General features: G+C 45.0%; 1 protein-coding gene across 1 annotated transcript in view; it reads left to right on the forward strand.

Annotated features, from left to right (window-relative positions):
* Positions 1–24,523, forward strand: part of Adamts17 (ADAM metallopeptidase with thrombospondin type 1 motif 17) — a 315,038-nt gene that overhangs the window by 155,219 nt on the left and 135,296 nt on the right. The window contains exons 9-10 of the mRNA XM_075952745.1: positions 5,181–5,321; positions 7,147–7,297. Of these exons, the coding sequence (XP_075808860.1) occupies positions 5,181–5,321; positions 7,147–7,297 (292 nt within the window). The remainder of the gene's footprint in view (positions 1–5,180; positions 5,322–7,146; positions 7,298–24,523) is intronic.

Raw genomic sequence — 24,523 nt, forward strand, 5'->3', positions numbered from 1 at the left:
CACAGTATATATATTCTGATCCCCACTCCCTCCACACCTCCTTGACAGGATGGAAAAGGCAGAGTTCAAATAATAAGTCTGTAAAGACCCCCTGGTGACCAGTTTCATAAAAGGCCAGGGGGTGATAGTCATTAGGAACAGGAAGCCCCTGTCCCTAGAATTGCTACTGTTTAGAGCATCCTGCGCCCTTTGATGTCCCCAGCAGGCCTTTGAACTTTGAGAGGGGGCAGTTCTCCCCTTCTGCAGCCATGTCTGCTGTCAGGTAATCCCCTCCTCTCCTCACTGGCCTTTGAAGAGACAGGAAATGCTGGGGTCTGGATTCCCATGCCCATTAAAAGGCTGCACCAATAAGGAGGGTAACAGAGTCTGGAAGCTATGGGGGTGGGGGCGGGTTCCATCCTATGCCCCTTGGTAGCCTTTAGATTTCCACCACATTCTGAGTGTTAGGTAATTAATAAATTAACCAGCTTTACGACTAGCCCCTTTCCCATTGGCTGAGAGATCTAAGTTTCTTCGGAATCCAAGTTGCTAGATCTAGGTGAACTTGAAACTTATTAATGAAGAATGACATAAAACCAGTTTATCATAATCATACATACACACACATGCACACACAAACACATGCACACATACATGCATTGCACACACACACACATGTGCACGATGCCAGAGAAAGTTGTCTAGTGCCCTGTTCTGTTACTTTTCACTTTATTCCTGTAAGACAGAGTCTGTTACTGAACCTGGTGCTTGCTGGGTCCTTTTTGTTTGTTTGTTTGTTTTGTCTTGTTTTTAGCTATATTGGCTAGTCAGCAAAGCGCCAGCCATCCTCCTCCCCTCCTTCCCTCTGGAGTTACAGGTGCACAGCCACACCAAGCTTTTAGAGTGCTCCGAATTGTGATTCAGGTCCTCACGCTTGCACGACAACACTTTATTCACTGAGCCGTCTCTCAGCCCCACCTTGATCCTTTCTTCTAAGTTGACATACTTGTCCCTGTTTTATAAGTCCTCGGGCACCTCAGTTGGCAGCTCAGAGGCTTTTTAATTCCTTCACTCTCGTGGATGAATGTGCCTAAAGTGAATAAAGTCATTGTCTCCTTCGTAGCCACCCTGCCCTAGGAAGCCCATTCCTTTAGAATTCCTAACGGTGTGGCCCTTTAATGCACTTTCTTGTGTTGTGATCCCCAACCATAAGATTATTTTGTTGCTACTTTATGACTGTAATTTTCCAACTGTTGTGTATCATAATGTAAATATCTGATGTACAGGGTAGCTGGCCCCGAGAAGGCTGCTTTAGACGGTGATCTCTGTGTGCCAAGCCCTTCTGGGTTGTGTCTTTCTAATAGAGAGCATTTGACAAGTATATATTGAATGACTAGCTAGGTATGGCTACCCCTTTTTAGTCAGGGACGATGAAACTGAGGTGCAGAGGTGTTGCTAACCAGGAGAGAGGATAGATCCTCTATTCTTTGTCCTTCCTTTTTACCCTTTTCTCTGTTTCAACATGATCAAGTGAAGGTTGACCAGGCAAAGTTTGGGTAAGTTAGAGTTAAAATCCTACTTGCTATGATTGCCTTATATGTGTATAAAAATGCAATACAGATCTAGGCACAATTCATATACCTCATGTCTTCTGTCATGTCTTGACTGCTTCAGTAGGAGAAATAGTATACATTATACATATAATACCCATTTTCACCTATTGTGACGTTACCTATTATAGCAAATAACACCAATACGCTGTTGATCCCATGTGATGGAGAGGCTGTGCTCCTGAGAGCTATCTCTGGGTGCTTCATCCCGCCTCAAGCATCTGTTTCCCCAAACCAGCCTAGACAGTTTTAGGAAAGGCCAGACCTGACTCCTATTTCTCTGTCACCTTCCATAAGAATTCAAGAGTTTTTGAAAGACAGGTCATCTTGTAGGGTTAAGCCAGCCCCTTAGGGGCGGGCTTGCCTCGGGCAAATGTTTACTGATAAATCAGGCACGTGGGAGCCTGCGCGTCCCTTTTCCTGCTTCCTGTGCTACGCAGGAACCTCGGTTCTGTAAGTTTATTTCTTCATTAAAGCTGTATATATTTCTTTACAATCTGCCTGCATTTATTTACGCCGCTACATCAGCTCAGAGACAGCTGAATCCAAAGCTTACAACATGGCAAGTCTAGAACACCTAGCCATCTCCTTCCATATCTTCAGTCTCCCGTGGAGGTGAGTAGTGTGGTGCATTGTGGGAATTCTTTCTTGACCCCCTCTATGGTATGCATTGAGGTTTCTTGTAGCAAATACAGAAGAGGTGTGCTATTTTGTTTAAGATAAGACCCATCCAGAGTCATTGTTATTCTTGTGTCTGACATAGGGGACACGAGGCCCATCCGTCTGTGCCCTTGACCTCACAGTCATCTAGACTTAAAAGGACTGCGTGCTTAATGCCACACACTTTTGTTAAATATAACCTTGCCAGAAATAATACATGCCCTGGAACACAAACCTAAAATAACATGGAATTTTCAGTCAGGTAATCTTTAATTTAAACTAAAAATAACCTAAACAGTAGTTTATATAAACCCTCAAGGAACAGGACACCCGCCCACTGCCAGTTCATCTAACTGTAAGACACTTAGTTAGCATTTGAACCTTTCGAGCCAGATCCAGTGTGAGCTATATTAGACACAAGCCCCAGAAAGCCAAGAATCCCACCCTTGGCTGGCCCTGCTGACTAGAACATTCCTTTGGGAAGGCCACTGCTGAGGGCCAGCAGAGGGAAATGCCCACAGCAAGTGTCCTGCTCCTGGAGAGAGCAGCTATGGGGAGCATGGCTTTGTGGATGGCACCATCTCTGAGTGCTTGTACAGCCGACCTGTGTGTCTCCTGAGGGTCCAGGGTCTCTGGCCAGGACCATCTGATGGTGAAGGCCAAGGAACCTCTTTCATTTATAGCTGACTTAATCACCATAGAGAGTGGGATGCGGTCCTGGGCTAAACCTTCGTCCTGGTTGAGATCAAGGGCTCAGCTCTCCTTGGTGGTATTCCTAAACAATATCCTTGCTTAAAAACCCATCTGTCAAATATATTTTTGTATACTTATCACCACACAACAGCAACAAAGAAAAGCCCAAGACAAATCCATATATGCCCATCACCTCCTCAGTCGCTCTGTGTGATCTAACCTACACTTTCTTGTTCTTATTTCTGTATGTTATACTATATCCACATGTTCATTTTTGCATATATGTTACAGGTAGGATCTGTATATGAGAGAGAATATGTACTTTATTTTCTTTCTGAGATTGTATGACCTCGATTAATATTATACATTCTAAATCCATTCACCATTTATTTTGGAAAATGTGTGATTTCAACTTTCATTAGAGCTGAACATTCCATTTTCGAGATGTGTCAGATTTTCATTTGTCTTTTCCTTTGCTGGAGACCAAGTAGGTTGGCTCCACATCTTTTCTATGACAAGTAAAGCAACAGCGAACATCGGAGTGCAAATACATCTATTGTGAGATCTGAATCTCTGTGCGTATATTCCCTAAAGTGAAATAGCAGGATTCTCTGTCTAGAAGTTCACTGAGATGAATAAACTTTGGGTCTGGCTGATCTTTCTGCGTAATTTTTTCTTTAGTTGTGACTTCTTTCCAATAGCATTAATTATTAGAAAAGAAAGAAAATTCTTCTGGGGGTTGCTTGGAAGATACCTGCTGGGGAAACAAAGGTGATTGGCAGTGGGCAAAGGTAGGGCAGGTTACCTTGTGTGTTGGTTCTCCATAAGACTGTGGCCCACCCGGTACATGAGGCAAAAGGTGCTGTGGGCTGATTGACAGAGGGGTAGAGGAGAGGCTGTAGGGAATTCCTATAGGCAGAGACGAGGTTCCCAGAGGGATTTAACTGTTTCTGAAAATAAGACAAGACTATGTGTAGTTGAGAGATGTCAAATGTGATAATAGTTGCCGTGTTCTTCATGCTGTGACTGGCAAGGAGTTCTATCCTTGAGATCGGGGTCCTCTCTGTCAGCGGGTCTGAAATGTATCCGAGACAAGTGAGTTAGGTAACCGGGGCTCCTAAGTTAGTCCCCAGAGTTAGTCTGCATCACACACCAGGTGCCCTGCCTTGAACATGCTCTTCCCAGCGGAAGCAAGGAGATAGGTGCATAGCCTTTACACGGCACTGGAGGAAAACACTTGGAGAACATGACACGGGGAGAAAGGAACACTGTGCCTCTTGAGGGAGTGTTAATGATTTCAGAAAGCCCAGGCTTCTGCAATTCTGATCTGAGTCCTCAGGAGCGTCATCTGGAGACTAACACAGGCTCACTCACCTGCCTTTCAGACCCTCTCCTTCCAAAGCTGTAGTCATGTGTGGTAGTCAAACCTGTCATTATGAAACAGAAGCTGGAACTGTTTTTTTTTTAAGTGAGGTATTTTATTTGCTGAGGTCTGTCAAAGTTTTGAGATGTACCTATTAAAAATATGGCCAGCTTTATTTGTTGGCGTATGGATAAACTAAGGTCATTGCTCAGGTCACACTCCCATCTAGAGGTACCCCACAGGGTTCCTCAGGTACAGTTCCCAAAGAAGGTGACAATATTACAGTACCTGGTGGTACCCAGGGAACACGGGCTGATGAGGCATGGGGGTCATTATGGGTCTTCTCGTGTTTCTTGTGAATGGGGAAGGTTTTTTATAGTAAATAAGCAAAAGCATGAAGAGAGATGAAAGATAGCAAAAATGCAGTTGTTCTTGAGTTTGAAACTTTGAAACCACAGTCTTTGGAAACTCAAATCTCTGGTGTTTTCCACCGGCTCTCAGCAAAATATGGCTCATTTCTAATGAGTACAAAGCTTTACTGTATTCTTTAGACCACTAACAGAATGATAGTGTGAGATATTAGGTATTCATCAGAAAATGTAACTTTTATTAACTATCTTGACTTTATTCGCTCTTGTATTTGCTATTAATTGTTATGATTGAGAATTTATTCCTTCACTCGTCATTAATTCCTTTTGCTTAGTTTCCATGCCTTCTGTAGTCAGACCACCCTAGCTCTGTATGCACTGACTATGGTCTGCCGTGTAAGAACGTTATCATCCCCATCACTCTCTGGGCTTTCATTGATTAAACCTGACCTGGAAACGAGGCACATGTGACACCGCACTCCACTCTTTCTCTTTCTCTCTGAGCAGCCTGGGAATGAACCACGACGACGACCACTCGTCCTGTGCTGGCCGGTCGCACATCATGTCGGGAGAGTGGGTGAAGGGGCGAAACCCTAGTGATCTCTCTTGGTCGTCCTGTAGTCGCGATGACCTGGAGAACTTTCTCAAGTAAGTCCTTGAGTCATTCTGTAACTTCGGTAACTCCAAGTTTAGCCAAAAGACCAAAGACGGGCAAGTGTGAGAAGTGACTCTTTTAGATGAATCCTCAGTCAGCTTGGGAGGTGGCCCAGTGAAGAGTGTCCCAAAATGGGCAAAGGCCTCTTCGTGAGGTTGTAGCTGGAATGCCGTCACATGTCCAGGAGGGGGTCATTAACGAATGAAATGTCAACGCAGTGACTTCTGTCTTGCACTTCTCTGCCAGTCTGTGACCACAAGTGGGGACAACTCGGCTGCTGTGAGAACCTGCTGCTTGCTGAAGCTGCTTTCCTTGCTGGGAGTGAATTAGCTGGGTTGGGTTTGCACACTTCCCTTCTTCATGGGGGAACAGATATGCTTCTCACTAGACTGGTCTCCCTACAGAATGTCTATACTTTTTAGTTCTCAGATTTTAATGGAACAATTTCTAATTTGGGTTTAGACCCTTGTTAAAGCAAGCATGCCCTTGATCCAGACCTGTTGACCCCTTGGTGTCTGATCTTAGGGCTGTATTTACAATACTGATGCATGGGTCCTCATTGCTCCCCTACTTCGTTGTAGTAATCCACCTGAAGTGGGAAGAGAAGTGAGTCAGTGGGTCTCCCTGGAAGGTTGAGTATGGCAGAGCAGCTCTATTAGACAGGACCCAGAGAATGTGGGTTGAAGTAGTTAAAGGATCTTCTTCATGTTTCCTAGGGATGGAAAAAGTGTTTAGTAAATAGGTTTAGAAATGAACTTACTGGTTTTAAGATAGTCTTCTTCCACTGAGTGTTCTAATCACAGACTCCTAATACAATGTTGTAAGCTACTGATGTCACTCCCCGTCACCCAGAAGGGCCAGGGTGACAGGACGGGATGCTTTACATTTGCTCGGATGCATAGTGCTGGTACCATTAGCAACAGGTGCCTTGTGACTGAGCCTGGGAGCTGTGGACTAGCCTTAGCTCTGTGTGTGTGTGTGTGTGTGTATGTGTATATATATATGTGTGTGTGTGTATGTGTTTATATGTATGTATGTGTGTATATTATGTGTTATGTGTGTCTATGTATGTGTGTATATGTGTGTTGTGTATGTGTATATGTTTATATACATACCTACGTATATGTGTATACATACATGCATACATACATAGAATCCTTTTTTCAAGAGTTTTGGCAAGTATCTGGCTTCATTTGCCGTGCTTTAAGGATAGGAAATAAAGCACTGAGCATTTTATCTCTTAACAGAGCCCTCTGGGGACAAGTATCTCCCACTGTAAATAGACATTCCCTTCCTAGTTGAAACCTGGAACTTCTTGACTGAGTGAGCCCTGGGCTTTTGTTCTGTGATAGCAGAAGATATGGTCAGGCAAGACATCAAGACTGACTGACATACGTATTTTGGCCCAGCAATTCTTCAAAGAGACTCCATGGTGTCAGAAATCAGAACTTTAATTTTATTTAAAATAAAATAGCCTAACTTGCATTCTTTTTTGTTCATGGCAACTTTTGCTCAGAATCATAGTCTAAGGGGATTCAGAGAATTCTAATTTAAAAGTATTCTCATCAACCCCCGCCCCAAGAAAGCCCACTTGCTTCATCAGAGATGTTCCTAGGGCCTTGCATTGCCTTCAGAGCAGAGACCCACATTCAACCATATAAAAAAGCACAGACACACCAAAAGGGTGACCCAGGTGTCCAGTGCCGAGGCTCTCGTCCCGTCAATCATCCGAAGTGCAACCTTCTCGGGAGACTGAAAGGATCAGAACAACGGTGGGCTCCTACGGTTAGAAACTGACCTGCATCTTGGCTTTTTCAGATCCAAAGTCAGTACCTGCTTACTGATCACGGACCCCAGGAGTCAGCACGCACTGCGCCTTCCACACAAGCTGCCCGGCATGCACTACAGCGCCAATGAGCAGTGCCAGATTCTGTTTGGCACCAATGCTACCTTCTGCAGAAACATGGAGGTAAGCAGGCAGAGAAGGGCAGCCTTGGGAAGACGCACAAGCCCAGCAGCCACTCTGCAGGTCTGGATTCTGCTGGAGGTCATGGCTATCTCAGACACAGACATGCATGTGACTGTATGCGTGCATGGGCATGAGGGTGTGTGCCCCGTATAACTGACTGTGACGGTATCAACACATGCTTTTGTGAGCATCTATCCACGTGGGTCACTCTGAAGGGGATACTTTGGGGGTACTGACACTAGTAGTGTGGTGTTTTAGCTTGAAATCTTTTTGACGAAGGAAATCTAGCCACACTTCTTATAAATGCTGTGATGTCACTGTCTCACCTGATTTTAAACCCCGCCCATTTAAGGAAGAGAGCTAAAAAACTGGTTCACATTGGAGGGTATTAGATGCAGAGAATTTAGTAAGTGACATGTTAATTTTAAAACAATAACAATCCACAAGCAGTTCTAATTGACCAGTGCCCATATGATTGATCCTAAAGCCCTAGCCTGCATGAGCCCCATTAGTCCTTGCCAGAACTCTCTAGAATCTACCTCCAGCTTTCAGACCGTACTACTAAATCAAGCTCAGTTATGCCAGATGGTTTGACTAGTGTGAAGGTAACAGTGCAAAGGCTTGGAGACAAATCTGGTTACCCCCATAATAAAGATTGGCTCACTGTCCTGCAAACAGTGATGCCTGTGGCTTGGCCAGTTCTATGTATGGAAAGTGCCCAGAGGAATGTTCTAGGATCTGTGATAGGGGCATTTACCATGTGTATGGATACCTGTGTGACACCAGAAACATACTAGGGAAACCGGCGGCCCAGGTGGTGCTTGGCATGTAGTCCCCAGGAAGATATGCAGTAGGCTGGCCAGCCTCCAGATGCAGGAACCCAACAGCTATATACCTCCAAAATGAGGTATACCTGCTACCTCCAGAATAAAGTCCCAGGGGTGAGTGTGGGGGCAGACTCTCAGAAACAACCAGAGATCCTATGATAGCCAAAGATGCTATGGTAGCCAGAGATGCTATGGTACCCAGAGATGCTATGGTATCTCTTGAATGCTTCAAGTTTAAATGTGAACTGGTTCAGGACACTGAGCCAGCATCTCTCAGCTGGGTGCTGCCTGTCATTTTAGGGGCACAGAAAGCATCACCTCTGAGCCAGGCTGGCGCTAGCTATTAGCTGACTCTTCCAAGAGCATCAACCCAAAATGTGGTCCTGAATCCTGTCTCCTCAGTCCCAGGACTCTATTGTCCCCAGCTCTTCTCATGGTACCTAATGCTTACTGCACTGATTCATGCTTAAGGTTGTTGTTACTGTAGTCACGTCCTACACCCAGTCACTTCCTCTCTTCTGGCTTGGCCTTCCTGCCCTCTCTGGAGCCCACCAGAAGGCTCATGGCAAAGGAGTGCAGCTACTTAAGGCTCCTCCCTCCACAGGGCAGCCACTCTCTCAATTATCTAAGTAACTCATTCTTTCGTTTTTGAATTTTCAAATGTTACCTTCTCAGTGAGGCCTGCCCCCGGTCACCCTGTTGGAGATTATAGTCTTGTCACTTTTTCAAACCCCTCCTTCTTCCATATGCCTAATTTGCCATCAGTCTTGCCCAGTCTCCTTCATCTATGACTCTGCAGCGTTTCATTCCAGAAGTCCCAGGTAGATACCATTCCCATAAGCCACGTGTTCACTTCTTAATATGTCCCTATTCTCGTGATTGTTGTTCTCGTGTCCTTGGCATGGGTAACTGCACTGTCTGTCTTTTCTAGGTCAGGTTTTATTGACTCTTCCTCAACAGGGATGCATTTTCCTGCTTTGTATCTGGGCCATATTGCTTCTTTTAAGATTATTACACTCATTAGAAAATCATATAAGGCTAGATTTTAGCTATGTATTATAAATGGTACTCCATCTCCTTCAGAAGGTAAGGCCTTGTACCTGTTTTCAGAGTCCACGACATGTTCCATGTAGATGGGACCCTGTCTACAAGCCGTAACCCTCCCTCACCTCCCTGTGGAGGGCACCAACTGTCTAGTCCTCACACCAGCAAGCTCATTGATTACTGTCATTGCATCTCAAAGTGTCCCCACGCTCCCCATCCCCCATTTCACAAAGAACCGTGCTGTGGGCCGGAGAGATGGTCTCAGCAAGGAAAACTTGAGTCCAGATCTCCAGAGTCCGCATAAAGGTCGAACACAGCAGCACAACTGTAGTCCCAGTACTCTCGTGGAGACATTGGAGGTGGATGTAGGAAAATCCATGGAGCTTATGGGTCAGCTAGCCTGGCGTGCACGCACACGCACACACACACACACACACACACACACACACACACACAGAGAGAGAGAGAGAGAGAGAGAGAGAGAGAGAGAGAGAGAGAGAGAGACTGACTTTTGGACCCCTCTAATAGGAAAAACTCTACTTACTTGGTGTCATAAAGCAAAAGAAAATGCTCACGGATAGGCACTTTAGGAGAGAGGGTATCATGCAGGAATTACAACTTCAGAACTGGAGGAACCTCTCTCTTAGGAGCTGCATTCCTGTGTGCGGATTAAGAATGCTGTCTGGATTCCCAGGCCCTGAGCTCCCTGGAAGACAAGGACTAAGGGGAAGTTCACAGCCAGTCATAGGACTGGGTCCCGGTTCAGAACTAATCATGGAAAGCTTGGAAAAGTACCCGGACATTAATGAGACAACTGTGTGCACTGTGTCTGTCTGTCTCTCTGTCTTTTGTCTCAAACATTTCTAGAGCTTTAAGCCTACCACTAAAAATAATGAACTAGAAGTGGGGTTGGACATGGCCCAGAGAATAAAACTAAGACACCAGGCCTGCAGGGTTGAGTGCTATCTGTTTTTGGAATACATAGTTTAAAACAAAGAATTAAGCAATCTAGGTAGATGGCATTTTAAGGCAAACACGGGGCATCTCCACCACCTGTGAGCCCTCTTCAGTTCTCTGTTCTGCCTTCTGAGGAACAAGTTTCCCTGCTGAGGGCTGGCAGGGTTGCCCAGTGGGTAAAGGCACTGGCCACCGGGACAACATGAATTTAATCCCAAGGACCCACATGGTGGAAAGAGAGAACTGACTCCCTGAGTTGTCCTTTGACCTCCAAATACATGCCAGAGCACTCACACATATGCGTGTACCACACACATGCACACTCTATTAATAATTAATTAAAATAAGAAGAAAGTAGTAAATAAACACATAAACGCTAAATACATAAGCAAATGTCAAAGTTCTGCTTGAAAGATGAGCCTAGAGTGTCTTGACAGAAGGTCATGGGCAGGTACAGCCTGTTTGACCTAGAGTGTGTCCTGACAGAAGGTCATGGGCAGGTACAGCCTGGTTAGAGTGTGTCCTGACGGAAGGTCACAGGCAGGTACAGCCTGCCTGGTCTAGAGTGTCCTGACAGAGGTCACAGGCAGGGACAGCCTGCCTGGACTAGAGTGTGTCCTGACAGAAGGTCACGGGCAGGTACAGCCTGCCTGGTCTCAGGAGACTGCATTTCTCATCCCTCACAATCCCATGATTGTCCTGAACCAAAGCCCTTGGATAGGTTCTCTGGATTTTTGTGAAACAGGCTGGGAAAGTGATCGCAACTTTTCCCTCCAGCTTCTCACTCAAGCGAAGATCCCCTTCACTCATGCTGGCTGGCAATGCGCCCTAGCTGTCTTTGCAGTTCCCATGGCAGGCACTGAGAGTAGGAGTCACAGATACCTTCCCTCTGTCTAACGGCTACGGCTGACCCCACGCACTACTGTTTGTCTTCCCTACAACTTCAACATCACAGCGACTATCAAACCCCAGGCCGGCTCTTGTCATATTGTATGTTTATCAACAGGGATTATAGGCCAGTGACATTCCAGGCCTGATGACCTGAGTTCACCCCAGGACCTGCATGGTTGTCCTCTGACCTACACACACACACATGCATGGCACCTGCACACCAAAGACTTCCCCCCACACACATACACACAAAATGTAATTTAAAAATTTTAAACCTCTCAATATTGTGTTACAAGAAATTCCTTTTGTACTTTGAACACATCAGTCTCATTGTCTCCCTGATAATCCTATAGGTCTTGCTTTCTTAGGCTTTGATAAACATACTAGGAGAAGGGACTGATAGATGTCACAAAATGTTCAGAGCCCTGGAGAGCCAAGCAGGCCGGCTTCTGCCCTCTGTAGGAAGCACCAGAATTCTTTGGGTAGAATTCTGAGTACAGAACTTCCTTTCCACCGAACATCCTTGTATGTTCACCTCCTGGCACTCCCAGCACATAGCTGTTTTAAGATCCGTAGATGCTAAGAGCCATGCTCTTGCTCATAGGAAAAACATCGCTGCAATTCGTGTTGGGGCTGCCGAGGCTTCAATAGTGACTAGGTTTCTGCTTTGCCGAACATTTGCGTACTTCAGAACCAAGAAAAATTAAAGCCCAGTCCATTTTCGTTTCTAGGGTTCTGGAGGGTCCCATCCCATCACCGTTGTGTCTGTCATGTCTGTCTGCAGAATGCTGGTATTGCAAGGCTCAGGGCTGTCTATGCAAATATGAACTACAAAAAAAAAATTGGCATCCATAGCTGGCATTTGTTGAGGACGTTATTGGCAAGTAGAACTGTCTCTTCTTCTAGCCAATGGTAATGTGATGTTTTTAATTCAATAAAGCATTTCAAGAAAGTCCAAACACAAAAGTTATAAACATTGGAGGGTAAATATTTATTAGAAAGGGGAAATGAACTTTATGCAATTAGCACAATCAATCTTCTTTATGATTACAAGTTCCTCCTGTCCCCATCAGCAAAGCCTCTCCTCGGCGTGGCTCTAGAGCTGTCAGGGCCCAGACGCTCTGCCAGGTGAGGCCGAGGGCGGGAAGTGAACTGTAGGCACTGTCAGCTGGAAGCGAGAGTGCATTGCTCCTAGAGCCAGGGCCAGTGGGTGGGGACACATAGAGTCGGCAGGGTCACTGCCTCACAAAGTCCCCAGTGTTCCTTAACAGGACTGGCTCATTCCAGCGCCAGGGGATTGGAGCTGAAAGGCAGTGGGTGATGATCACCACGCCCACATGCCAGCCGCCTGTCAGGGCCTTCACTGCCCTGCAGCCCATGCACGTTGGCACAGGTGGAAAGGAAGGTGGCTCTCTGAAGGAATTGCACACGCGTAGTTGATATTGGCATGGGTGTGTCTGCACACCATAGAGGAGACAGTGGTTGTTTGCTCAGAATAACGCTGAGCACAAAGCTGTGAGACAGCTGTTTCAGGAAGGCAAGAAAGAGCATCCGGAGCTCTCACTGGTGACAGCGCCCTCTCTCCTGCCCACTAGTCCCTCCTTGCCCTCTACCATGACACACATAGCCGTGGGTACACATTGCGCGGTGGTGACAGAGAGTCTCCCTACTCGGGCTGCCTGCCCCAGCGTCCTAGCTGCATCTGGTAGTCACAGTCTTTCTCTGCCTCAGTCTGCTAATCTGAAAATGAGAGAAGTCCTATGGACCCGTCATCAGGTTGTTTTAGAAGGTCACTGATAGATCACTGACCTAGTATTTAGTGTGTAGCACACATCAGTAAGTGTTGCTGGCTCCATTTTTTTTCTGTTACCTTGGCTCTTGGACCCAGTAGGAGAGTGGAAGATGCAGCGTGGTTGGCTATCACATTAGCCTGTCTTTTGCTTTTATATCTCTGTGTCCTTCCATGTCGTCTGGCACCTTGTGGGGCTGGGATGGCCCTAAGCACCTAGTAAGTACCTTTATAAGCTCCCTGTCCTTCCACTGGGAAGCATCTTGGTGTCCTACTGAGAGGGGCCTGGAGTCTCTGGGCAGATACAGAGATCCCCCTGTGTCTAAGAAGCCTGGGTGTTGAAATTCCACAGGAGAGCAAGGCTCACCTCTCTGATGTCAGTCATATCTCAACCTGGATACACCTCAGAACCTCCTCCAGGGACTGGCGGCTGTGACCTGCTACAAATACCTGTCTTACTCTTTCTCCAGGAGACGGGCATGGGTTTCAGGTCTCTGTCTTGTTCTATAGCTCCAGAGCTCCAGGATTCTTACTGTCATCCTGGGTTGGAAACTGCTGGCCTAACAAAAATCTGTCCCTTCGATGCCAGTGGACCAGGTCAGAGCAGGAAGCTGGCAGAGTCCAGGAGCCTGCCTAGCCTTGCCCCTCTCAGGCAGGGCTGTGCAGCCGAATGTAGGGCTAGACATGCGACTTCAAGCTGCCTCGCCTGTCTTAGTTGGGTCTCAGCTCCTGGAGCTCCTGGGCTTTGGCAGAAGCTGGCCTGAATTTTCTAGAAGTATCCGAAAGCTTACAGTAGACAGCCTTTTCAGAAAGCTCTCCAGACAACACAAGTTGTATGTTGGCGTCCACTCCTTGGCGCCCTGCCAGTTGCATGTCCTGGTCCCAGACCCTATCCTCACCCTGAAGCTCGGGCCCAGCCAGGTGGTCTCCACCACCCTCAGGAACGTGGAAGGAGAGACCACACCCGGGCTGCAGGAAGCATTCCAGGTGCGGTGCTGGCATGCTGGGCTGGGGGAAGACTTCAAACTGCAGCAGTGTTTGTGGGAAATTTGGATCTGTCGCCATTTCATCTCGCTCTTGGCGCGTTATCTGCCTTTGGCGGGTGTTATCAACAACACATTTTTTGAGGGAGTTTACATAACGGTCCCCTCAGGAATTGCTAAGGACCGCGAGCTGCTTTCTCTCTCAGCTCATGGTGAGCGGCAGTGAGGAAAAGAGGCAAAAAGTGACTCATGGTCAAATTCCCAGCCCTTGGAAGGGCCACCAGTTGGAGCAAAGGGAGGGAGACTTGTGTCCGTGATCAAGGGGTCCTTAACACGCGCCTCAGGTTTTCAGAGGGCCAAGAAAGGAAGCGGTGTACTGGCTGGGTTTCCACAGGGTACCAGCATTGGAAACATGCACAGAGCAGCCTGTGCGTGCCATTTACCAGACCTTAAACACAGCCTTTGAGGTGGCACAGGCTCAGTCAGGGAAGGGGGAGCTGTTTCATTCTCTTGTTGTTTGGAGGAACCAAGCACTTTCTGCTGTGTTCAAGAATGGCTAGCACGGTCGGATGGGGCGAAGAGTCTGCCCTAGTGTGTTCCCACCCATCCGGGAGCTCTGTGTTCATAGACGCCCGAGAGTGCATTGCTCAGCAGCACTTAGAAACAAAGACTGGGCACACTTAACCCTTTCTGGCACTACCGCCCCCCTCCAAGTTCCAAATTTGGAGTATTTTTGGATTCAGGCTGCCGGGTTAGGAATGTCCAACCAGTAAAGTCTCTGTAAATACCAATGCCCCCCCCCCACACACACACCAAAAAAAAAAATCTTTTGAAAACTCCATCTCTGAAACACTTCTGGTCCCAAGCATTTTGGATACAAGATCGTCTACCTCTATTGGGCCTGACAAGCAGAGGGAACTGCCTGGGATGAGAAGGATGCTAAGTGCCCTTGCCTGACTATAGATTATGAGGTCTTGGGAGGAGGAAATGGAAGGGGCACTGGGGACTGAAGGAGACCTCCTACAGCTTATGGGCAGATTCCATACACTTGGGGATAGTAGAGAATTTGCAGCGTATATTGGTGATTTAACTCTGTTTCCTGGTCTGTACCACAGGATAGTGACTGCCTGCTTCACAATGTTGATAAAGTCCGTGATACTAGACTTGATAAACAAGTAAATGCTTACAATTTGTTGGCTTTTCCCTCACCATGTCAAAGGCAGGCATTGCTTTACTTTGATATACATTTATTCATTTGTTCATTCTTCCAGCTGGCATGCCTTTATGGGGAATGTATATGTGCTGCCAAGGCTGAGTGGAGGCTATGGGGGGTCCGGGGCTGTGTGGAGGTGATGGGGAGGCAGCTGCTGTGCTTGAGAATCCAGCATCCAGCGTGTAGCAGAGAAGATACATGGATCTGTTCCCCAGCAGAACTGGTAAGGTTGGGACACCCTTATATCGCTAATGGGTCTTTCCTGGTTGGGACAGGAAAAGGGGGCAGTTGGAGGAGTCTGGGCCCCCAGTTCCTGGTCGGTCTGAGTAGCCGCTCCTTCACAAAGCCTGAACTCCTTGGTTTGACCTTGAAGGAGCAGAGCATTAGGGTACCTGTTGATATCTAATTCAGAGGCAGGCAGAATACCATGTTCTCTGTCCACTCTGTAGCTCTAGTAGAGTCTAGAGCAGCCACTGGGGGATGAGCCTGGAGAAGGGGTGAAGGGCCTATGCTTCACAGCCACCCCTGCACAGGAACAGAGCTCTGTCTGGTGCAGGGAAGCCAGAGTATATGAAGAGAGGATTCATATAAGAGTTCGGGTAAAGACTACAGCTGGCCTTGGACGTGGGTGGGAGTTTTACCTGGGTCCTGCAGAGAGTGAGGATGGTTTATGTGGCATCTGAGTATGAGATTTGCAAGCTGTGGAGAACAAGGACGTGACTGGGGTTATCTAGAGGAGGGAGGAAAAGTATTAACCCAGACCTAGAAAGAAAAATATCATATGCACTCATTCATAAGTGGCTTTTAGACATAAAGCAAAGTAAAACCAGACTACAGTCCACAACCCCAGAGAACCTAGACAACAAAGAGGATCCTAAGAGAGATATACATGGATCTACGTCGGAAGGAGAAAAAGACAAGATCTCCTGAGTAAATTGAGACGTGAGGGTCACGGGAGAGGGTAGAAGTCGAGGTGGGGAGGGGAGTGGACAAAAATGTATAGCTCAATAAAAACAATTTAAAAAAAAAAGAAGCAGTGTCCCCGAGGAGGAAATAAGACTGTCCTCAGGAAAAATCATTGACATTTTAAATTTTGATCACTTTTATTTTTATTGTTTGAGAATTTCACAAATGCATATCATAGGTTTTGAGCAAATCCAACCCATTCTTTCCCCTCTAATTCCTTCCATATTCCCCCCCCCCATAACTTCCCTCCCAACTTCATGTGCTATTTGTTTGTTTGTGACAGGATCTTTCCATGTAGCCCTGGCTGTCCAGGCTACTTAGACCAGGCTGGCCTTGAACTCACAGATAACTGCGTGCCTTCTGAGTTCTGGGATTAAGGGCTTGTGCCACTATAACTCGTTCCTGTGTTCTTTATTAAAAGTCCATTTAGTGTGGCCAGTGTATGCATGGGTGTAGGACCTTCTACTGGGACATGGATAGCCTCTCAGGGGCTACATCCCTGAACAACACTGAAATATTTTCCCTGGTAGCCATCAACTGCTAATGGTTCCTCACCTAAGGGATGGGACTTCTCCCCCATCTAAGCAGGGATTTTTGTCTGATTTATCCTGTGTAGGTCTTGTGTGTACAGTTACAGACACTGAGCTCATGTGTGAAACTACCCTATCCTGTTCAACAAATACTATTTGTCTGCACACATCCACTACTTCTGACCCTTACAGTCTCGATGCCCGTTCTTCTACAGTGATCCCAGAGTCTGGGCAGAAAGGGTGTGACATGAATATCTCATTTAGCTTCTGTGCTAATATCCGCCAACTGCAAAGAGACGCTTCTCTGGTGATGGTTGAGAGATGCATCAATCTAGAGGTATAAAGATAACTTAGGAGGGTGTAGTAACTAGTAGTTTGTAACATCATTGTGGATACTAAATAATTATATCAAAGGGCTTTTTATCAGATTGCTGGTACTGTAACAAAATGCCAGAGGTAATAAACTTAGAAAAAGACCAAGTATGTTTTGCCTCATGGATTCCGAGTCTTCAGTCTTTGGTCTGTTACTTTTGGCAACCTGATGAGGTAGAACATCATAGCAGGCATAGTGAAGCAAATCTGCTCACACATCCCGTGGTGACCAGGAAATGAAGAGGAAATGGCTAGCGTCTCTTTAAGGGTACTACCCCAATAACTGGAAGACCCCTGTACTATCCTTTGTCTCTTAAATGTTCTATTGCTTTCCAACAGCACCAAGCTGGGGCCGAACCTTTTAGCCCATGGGCCCTTTGCAGGTATTTCAGATCCAAAGCATGGCAGAGTATCCCCTCCACAGACTCTCGACCTTCGGGGTGATCTTCCAGGTTCATAGTCTCATAGTTTCCCGAGTGAGCAAAATATGCACAAGTGTCAGATCTGAAACATGGCCGCTCACGGAAAATCCTTTGTCATTTAAACATTAGCATACTGCCGTGTTTTTGTGACTCTTGCTCTTTTTTCTCTTAACCATGTCTTAGAGTTAGTATCAGGATAAATGGAGTTGCTCCATTTAAAATTACTGTAGATTATGTTGTGTTTTAACTTATTGTGAGACAGTTTTGGATCCCAGGGAAGTGTTGTAGAAATAGTTAAGTTTCCTTCACCAACTTTCCCATATGTTAATATAGTCCACAATCTTAGAGCAATTATTAAAACCAGGAAACTCACCGAGAAATGATAATATGAGGAAATAGATGTGTTTAACCTGCCTTGAACATTACAGAAAGGATATACATATGAAAACATCACACAGCGCTCCATAAATATATACAATTTTCATAGAAATTAGAAACCAAAAAATGTGTGGGAATAGTTCAGTGGGAGAATGCTTGTGTAGCATGCTCTAGTCCCTACGTTCAATTCCCAACACTTAAATATATATATTTAAATATATATATATATATATATTTAAAAACAAGAAATTAACTTGTTACAGTCTAAGAGACACTCAAACCTTGCCCATTTCCCCACTTGCTGCCTCTTTTCACTACCCCGCAGTCCCAGCTAGGACCCTAGTTTGTGTTTTCCTTCCATCTCCTGTATTAGTGCGCATCTGGTAATTCCTCAGTCTCTCCTTGTTGGTCACGATGCCCATGTTTTTGCAGAACACTGGCCGCTTATTTCTTGAATTGGACCTTTCCTGTGTCTTTGTTAGAGGGGGATTATTCATTTACTGGGAAGGATAACCTGAAGTGGGGGTTAATCTGGTGAATGAGGTTACCTTTGGTCACCTGGCTAAGGGGCCTCCTCACAGGATTCATCACTGTAACTTACAATTTACCCGTCTGCGCTAGGATTGCGTTATCTGTAGCAGGGTTTCCCAACCTGGGCACGACTGACACATTGAACTAGATCGTTCTTTCATGTTGGGAGACAACGCGTGCGCATTAGGAGTTTAGCAGAATCCTTGGCATATCCTCACCTTGCTGGAGGAGTGGCTACGACCCCTGGCGGAGTTGTGACAACTAAAAGCTGTGTCTTCAGATGCCACCAAATGCCCTTTGGGATGCTCAGCTGCCCCTGACCGAGACTCACAGATGCACAGGAAAAATACCTAGAAGTGGGTCAAAGGTCATTTTGCACACACGTAAATTCTGTAGTTTTAAGTTACCTAGAACACAACACGGGACACACAGGACAGTGCACAGATCAGAAGTGCAGTTACAATGGTTTTTCACTAATTGTGCACGTACGGCCATGTGTGTGAAGTAAACTATGTCTTTTTGTAAAATCTTGGGATTTGTTCCCTGCCCCAACTGCTCTTTCCCCTCCTAAACTATAAATAATACTTCTGTGGCTCCTTTTACTTTTATGAGTTTATATTTGTGTTGAACCCCTTAACACAACATCATTTAATGTGTGTGTGTGTGCCTGTGTGTTTGTGTGTACCTGAGTGTGTCTGTGCAAACATGAGTGTGCAGGTATTTATGGAAGCCAAAAGAGGGCATTGGTTCCTGCGAATGGAGTAATGAAGGGTTACTGCTGGGAATCATACCCAGGTCCTGTGCAAGAACAGGACGTTTTCTTCACCACGGGGTCTGTCTCTCCAGACCCCAAGGCTTATTCTGCATCTCTGGATTTCCCAGTCTGCACCGCTAATCACATCATGCGCTCAGTGTTTACATGACCATAGCGTCATAAAATATTTTAATACACTGAACATGTGCTTTTCTACAAGTTTACTGGCGAATTATTCCATGTTTGTTTTCCCATGTGGTCTTCAGAATATTCTCATTTCGCTGGAAATTGTGTGATTATGTTAAATTCAATTCCATTCTTTTGTAAATTAACTCAGGGGAAAGTATGTCCTTGTGCATAATTCTGAACCATCCTGCAGTAACACCATGTTCCTCCCAGGCTTCAGGATGTCTTCCCAACCCACCCTCCAGAGAACTTTTCATTTGTCTTTGTATAGACCATACACCTTTCCTCTCCCATTTGCTCCTTTTTAAGTGAGGTCTTTTCTTCCATTTTATCACTGAATTGAGTATGTCTCATATCATAAAGGGGTGCAACCATCTTGTTAAATGAGCTGCCTAGATACTGTATGTACTCTGGTTGAATAATTTCGTCTTTTTGTTGCATAATACAATTTCCGTGTGATTATTTCGGGTGTAAGCTAGCCGGACGGCGGGACACATCCTGCTCCTTCTAACAACCTGATTCCTTTTACCTATCCACTAATATCCTTTCTGATCTAAGATAACAATTGGCTATCCTTTTCTTCTTGGCTTTGTGGGAAATGCTTCTAATATTCCCTCATGAAGTGGGCATTTATCAAGTCTAAAAAGTATATATTTGCTTAAATCTTAAGCACTTAATAAGAATCATAATTGGATTTTATTAGATGTCTTTTTATTGTTCATGGGGAGGACAAGTAACTTCTCGTTTTTTAAAAATAACTTTTTATGTGCATGAGTGTTTTTCCTGTATCATGTCACAGGCACCTCATTCATGCCTGGTGCCCGTCGAGGCCAGAAGAGGGCATCAGATCCCACGATCTTGAGTGTCAGGCTAAAAGCACTGTCGTGTGAGTGCTGGGAACCAAACCCAGTTCCCATTCAAGAACATCAGTGCTCCTAACCTCTGAGCCATCTCTCCAGCCCAAACAGCTCACTTTTGAGTTAGCAATATGGTGAATTTTATTAACGTATTTCCTAACCCTTAGCTATCTGAGTTCTGAAATCAACTGTACTTGGTCTTGGTATAATTCCTTCCAATGTGCTGGCAAATTGTATTCTGAGTCCACGCACCACTTCCTCACAAATGAGTTTAGTATGAATGTTTTTCTTAATACGTATTCTGTTTGGTGTCAATGTTATATTAATCAATGTTAAATAAACAGGGGAAATATGTTCCCTTCTCATGTTCTTAAATACTTTAAAGATGTTGGTGTTAGCTGCTCCTTAGAAGTAAAATAGAAAGAACCTTTGAGAAACACAGCACTCAAAATCCAGTGGGGTGGCCATGGTGCTTCTCTAGGTGCATGGTTCAGTCTGTAGTTGAGAGAGGGAGAGAGAGAGAGAGAGAGAGAGAGAGAGAGAGAGAGAGAGAGAGAGAGAGAGAGAGAGAGAGAGAACCAGTATGTTCATTGTGGTAATAAAACCCTGACAATGAGGACTTAGGTGGGGAGCAATCGGTCCTGCTTCCAGGTGGAGGGAATTTGCTGTCATGGTGAGCGTGGTGGCTGGAGACACTACATCCACAGTCAGAAGCGGAGCACAATAAATCCTCATTCTACGAGACGACACTCTCTGTATTCATGCAGTGCGACACCCAGCCAGCGTTCTCCTTTTTTATACGGCACAACACACAACCCAGGACAGGTACTGCCCACTTAAACATTACAAGTATGATGGATGATTCCCTAACGTGTGTGCCTTAGGTGATTCCAGATCCGCCAAACTGACAGTCAGATTTAACCATTCCTACATGTGCGAATGTGAGTTCAGAGGGCAATGTCAGCCTCAGTGGCTCACCACGTTGTTGTTGTTGTTGGATACAGGGTCTCAGTTGGTAGTCTTACCTGACCTAGAGCCCCCTGTATAGACTAGGCAGATCTCAGGAAGATCTCCTGAGTGCTGAGATAAAAAGTGTGAGAGAGACATCATGCCCAGCTCCACCTTGTGTTTTGAGACAAGGTCTCTCCCTGACCCTGGATCTCGTAGGTTCAGCTTAACTGACTGATCAGCACGCCCACAGACCTTCCAGCTCTGCCTCCCCAGCTGAGGTTACAGTAACAGCTGGTTTAGATCTAAAATTGAGTCTTCACATTCATACTGTTAGCTCCTTACGGACTAAACCATCTCTCTACCCCATAGCTAGGCGGAATGTCCGAGAATAGATCTGTTATTTTAGACATTTGCAGAAAAAAAAATGGGTTTTGTACATAAAATGAGTCAGGTGGTCTCTGGTCTGCATTTTAATTGATCTCTCTTCCTTCCTGATTCATGTTTTCTTTCCCCTTTCTTGAATAACTTAGCAAATGGTTTCTCTGGCTCACTTTTCCTACAGAGAACCATCTCTGTAGGCCTTTCTCTTGGGGAGGGGTCCTCTCCTTCTTAAATCATAAAATAATCATTTATCCTTATTTTGTTTTGATCTTTTTTGGTGATAGTGTTTGTGTTTGCAGTACTGATTACGGAAGCAGAGTTCTACGCATACTGAACACATATTCTGTCCACAGTCCCTTTTAACTGCACAAGACAAGGTCTTATTAAATTGTCCAGGCTGGTCTTGAGCTCACTCAGTAGCCAAGGTGGACCTTGAACTTGTGATCCTTCTGCCTCGGCCTCCAAAGTAGCTGGGATTCTAAGTCTACCTCCAGGCTTAGTTTTATTCTGTGGGTTTTTGTTTGTTTGTTCAAATGTATATTATTCCATTGTAAGCATGTTAAAATTACTTTATTGTTATTATTGTGTTTTGGACTCTAAATATTTCTCCAAATGCCCTATATATCTTAATGTGTCTCCTGTCTGACATCTTCTTCACTATTTGCAGTTTGGATTATAGTTTTTCCTTTGGGCCAGAAAATTACTTAAAGGAAAAAATTTATATTTTTGCATATGACAAGATTATTTATTCTCTTTCTTTTAAAAATGTTTAATTGCAAGCTGGGTGTGGTCACCCATGCCTACGATCCTGGGACTGGAAGAGTGATAAGCTAGCCTGGATAGATAGCAATATGCCACCTCAAAAATAACTTTTACTTCATTATGCTATGGTTTTCACTTCCACATTTTACTGAGGCAACTTTTTATAAATATCCCATGACCATTAAAGATGTATCTTGACATACTTGTTTTAAGAACTGGAGCACTGTTAATTTTATCTTGTTCTGTTATTTGTATCTCTTGTATTATTGCATGATTTGATTTGTTCTGGACTGAGAAAGATCCATTAAATGATTAGGCTAACTTCTTTTTTGTTGTTTACCCTTTTAACCCAAGTCGGTTTTATTTAATGAAATTTAATATTATGTAATATCTGGAGCATAGGTACTAGATGACTGTTGAGGGTAATAGTTCTTGGTACCCCTTTATCCCAAGTCAGTTTTATTTAATGAGATTTAATATTATGTAATATTTGGAGCACAGATACTAGGTGACTGTTGAGGGTAAAGTTCTTTGTATTATTTCTTGCTTCAGGTTCTGGGTTCAAGTCTGACTGACATTAGCATTGTTGGTCTCCTTTGCCTTTATTTTGGCTTCTGAATCATGTTATGTGCCGGTTACACGGCATATACTAGAGCTTTAGCTTGTGGTCTCCTGTTAAGGTTTTATCTTAGTAGACAAGGTTGGCTCATTTGTTGCTATGTCAGATGATTCTGGTCCTAGGTTATGTTTTCTTCTGGATTTTTCTTGCCTCTCTGTTGTGGTTTTCATAGAAGACTCTTTCTATCGATTCCTCTGCCGCACACTGTATATACAATTAATCCTCCATGTTTTTATTCTCTAGACAGTTAAAACAAAATCTCTCATCTTTGATGTTTAGAATAGTGCTAAAAAAAAAGTGTATCTGTGTTAGTTCACTATCGTTTCTTAACAAATTTCCACAAAATATGCTTGCTTAAAACAAAATATATTTTTTATCTTTAAGATCATGAGGGTTAGAGATAAAGACATCACTCAGCCAGGCCATCTATGTCTCAGCAATTTTACAAGGTTATGATGAGGTCAGAGGTCTGATCTGGAGTCTCATTTGAAGCTCAGCTGGGGGAGGGTTTGTTGCCAGGCTCACTGGCTCACTGGGTAATTGTTGGAAGGTCCTTGCCTCTTGTAGGTTGTTGGAATAAACACCAAAGTTTCACATTGTCTAGCTTGTCAGGCTGGCCTCGGTTTATCATAGCTTGCCCATTTCCAGCATGACAGCAAGTTTGACCAAAGAAGACAAACCAAGGAAACAACCGGAGAGCTTTTACAGAGGGCAGATCATAGTGTTTTATGAACTAAGCATGATGTCACATCTTGCCATTGGTGCTGCATTCTGTGGGTTAAAAGTGAGTCCGAGGCAAAGAAAAATGACGTCCATGGTCATCTGCAAAGATGAACGTGGAAAACAGCGGCTTCATCCTCTGCCTCCACTTCAGAGAGGCATGAGGAAGAGGCTTCCTCCAGAAGACAAGGGGAGCAGCTAAGGCCACAGAAGTGTTAACAGCTTAGCTCTCAGCTCCTACAGACACACCGAGAAAAAGAGCAAGTACGGACTGTCCAGTACTGCTGGGGAGCCAGCAACTGTGTGGTTCTTATTGACATGGTACCACAGGTGTAGCCCATAGGGACCTGGAAATGCTTGGAGAAAGGGGAAAGTGATGAGGAAGAGAATAATGAAAGCGGTGAGGACAATACCAAATTTGACTACGCATGCTTGAGAAGCCATCCTGAAGAGGCACTGCCAGTGACCACACCTGGGTCCAAGGCTGCCATTCTAAAGCCTCCTGTGTGTTACTCCCTTTTTAAAAGACAAAAACAAAACCGCCAATCTGGCTCCCAACACTAGAGTTTTTACCTTTGCTTGAAATGTGTGCAATCCAAATCCCACCAGTCTACTGCTGACATCATGAGCCGTTTGCTCTGACGTCAGTGAACATTTGCCTCGTTTCTGCCTTTGTCATAACACAAATCGTATTGACGCTGATATTCCTGATGTCTTCATAGAGCCTATACTCAGATTTCTTTCCAGTATATTCTTAGGAATGGAATTATAAACATGACAGTGTGCAATGCCTGTAACAAATATGGATAGATACTTTTCCAAAGTTGTTCAAAAAGTTCCTGTTGGCTACGTCCTTGTCAAGAAGTAGAATTCATGCTGCAAGGTGGTCATGTATGCCTTTAATTCCAGGAGGCAGAGGCAGGCAGAGCTCTGTGAGTTTAAGGACAGCCTGGCGTAGAGTGAGTTTCAGGACAGCCAAGGCTACACAGAGAAACCCTGTCTCAAAAAGAAGGAGGAAGAAGAGGAGGGAGAGAAGGGGGAGGAAGAGCATTCTTCATCTTTTTCTGTGTATATAGAAATATCTAAAGATGGT

Source organism: Microtus pennsylvanicus, chromosome 18, assembly GCF_037038515.1.
Source record: "Microtus pennsylvanicus isolate mMicPen1 chromosome 18, mMicPen1.hap1, whole genome shotgun sequence".
In the NCBI taxonomy this organism is placed as follows: Eukaryota; Metazoa; Chordata; class Mammalia; order Rodentia; family Cricetidae; genus Microtus; species Microtus pennsylvanicus.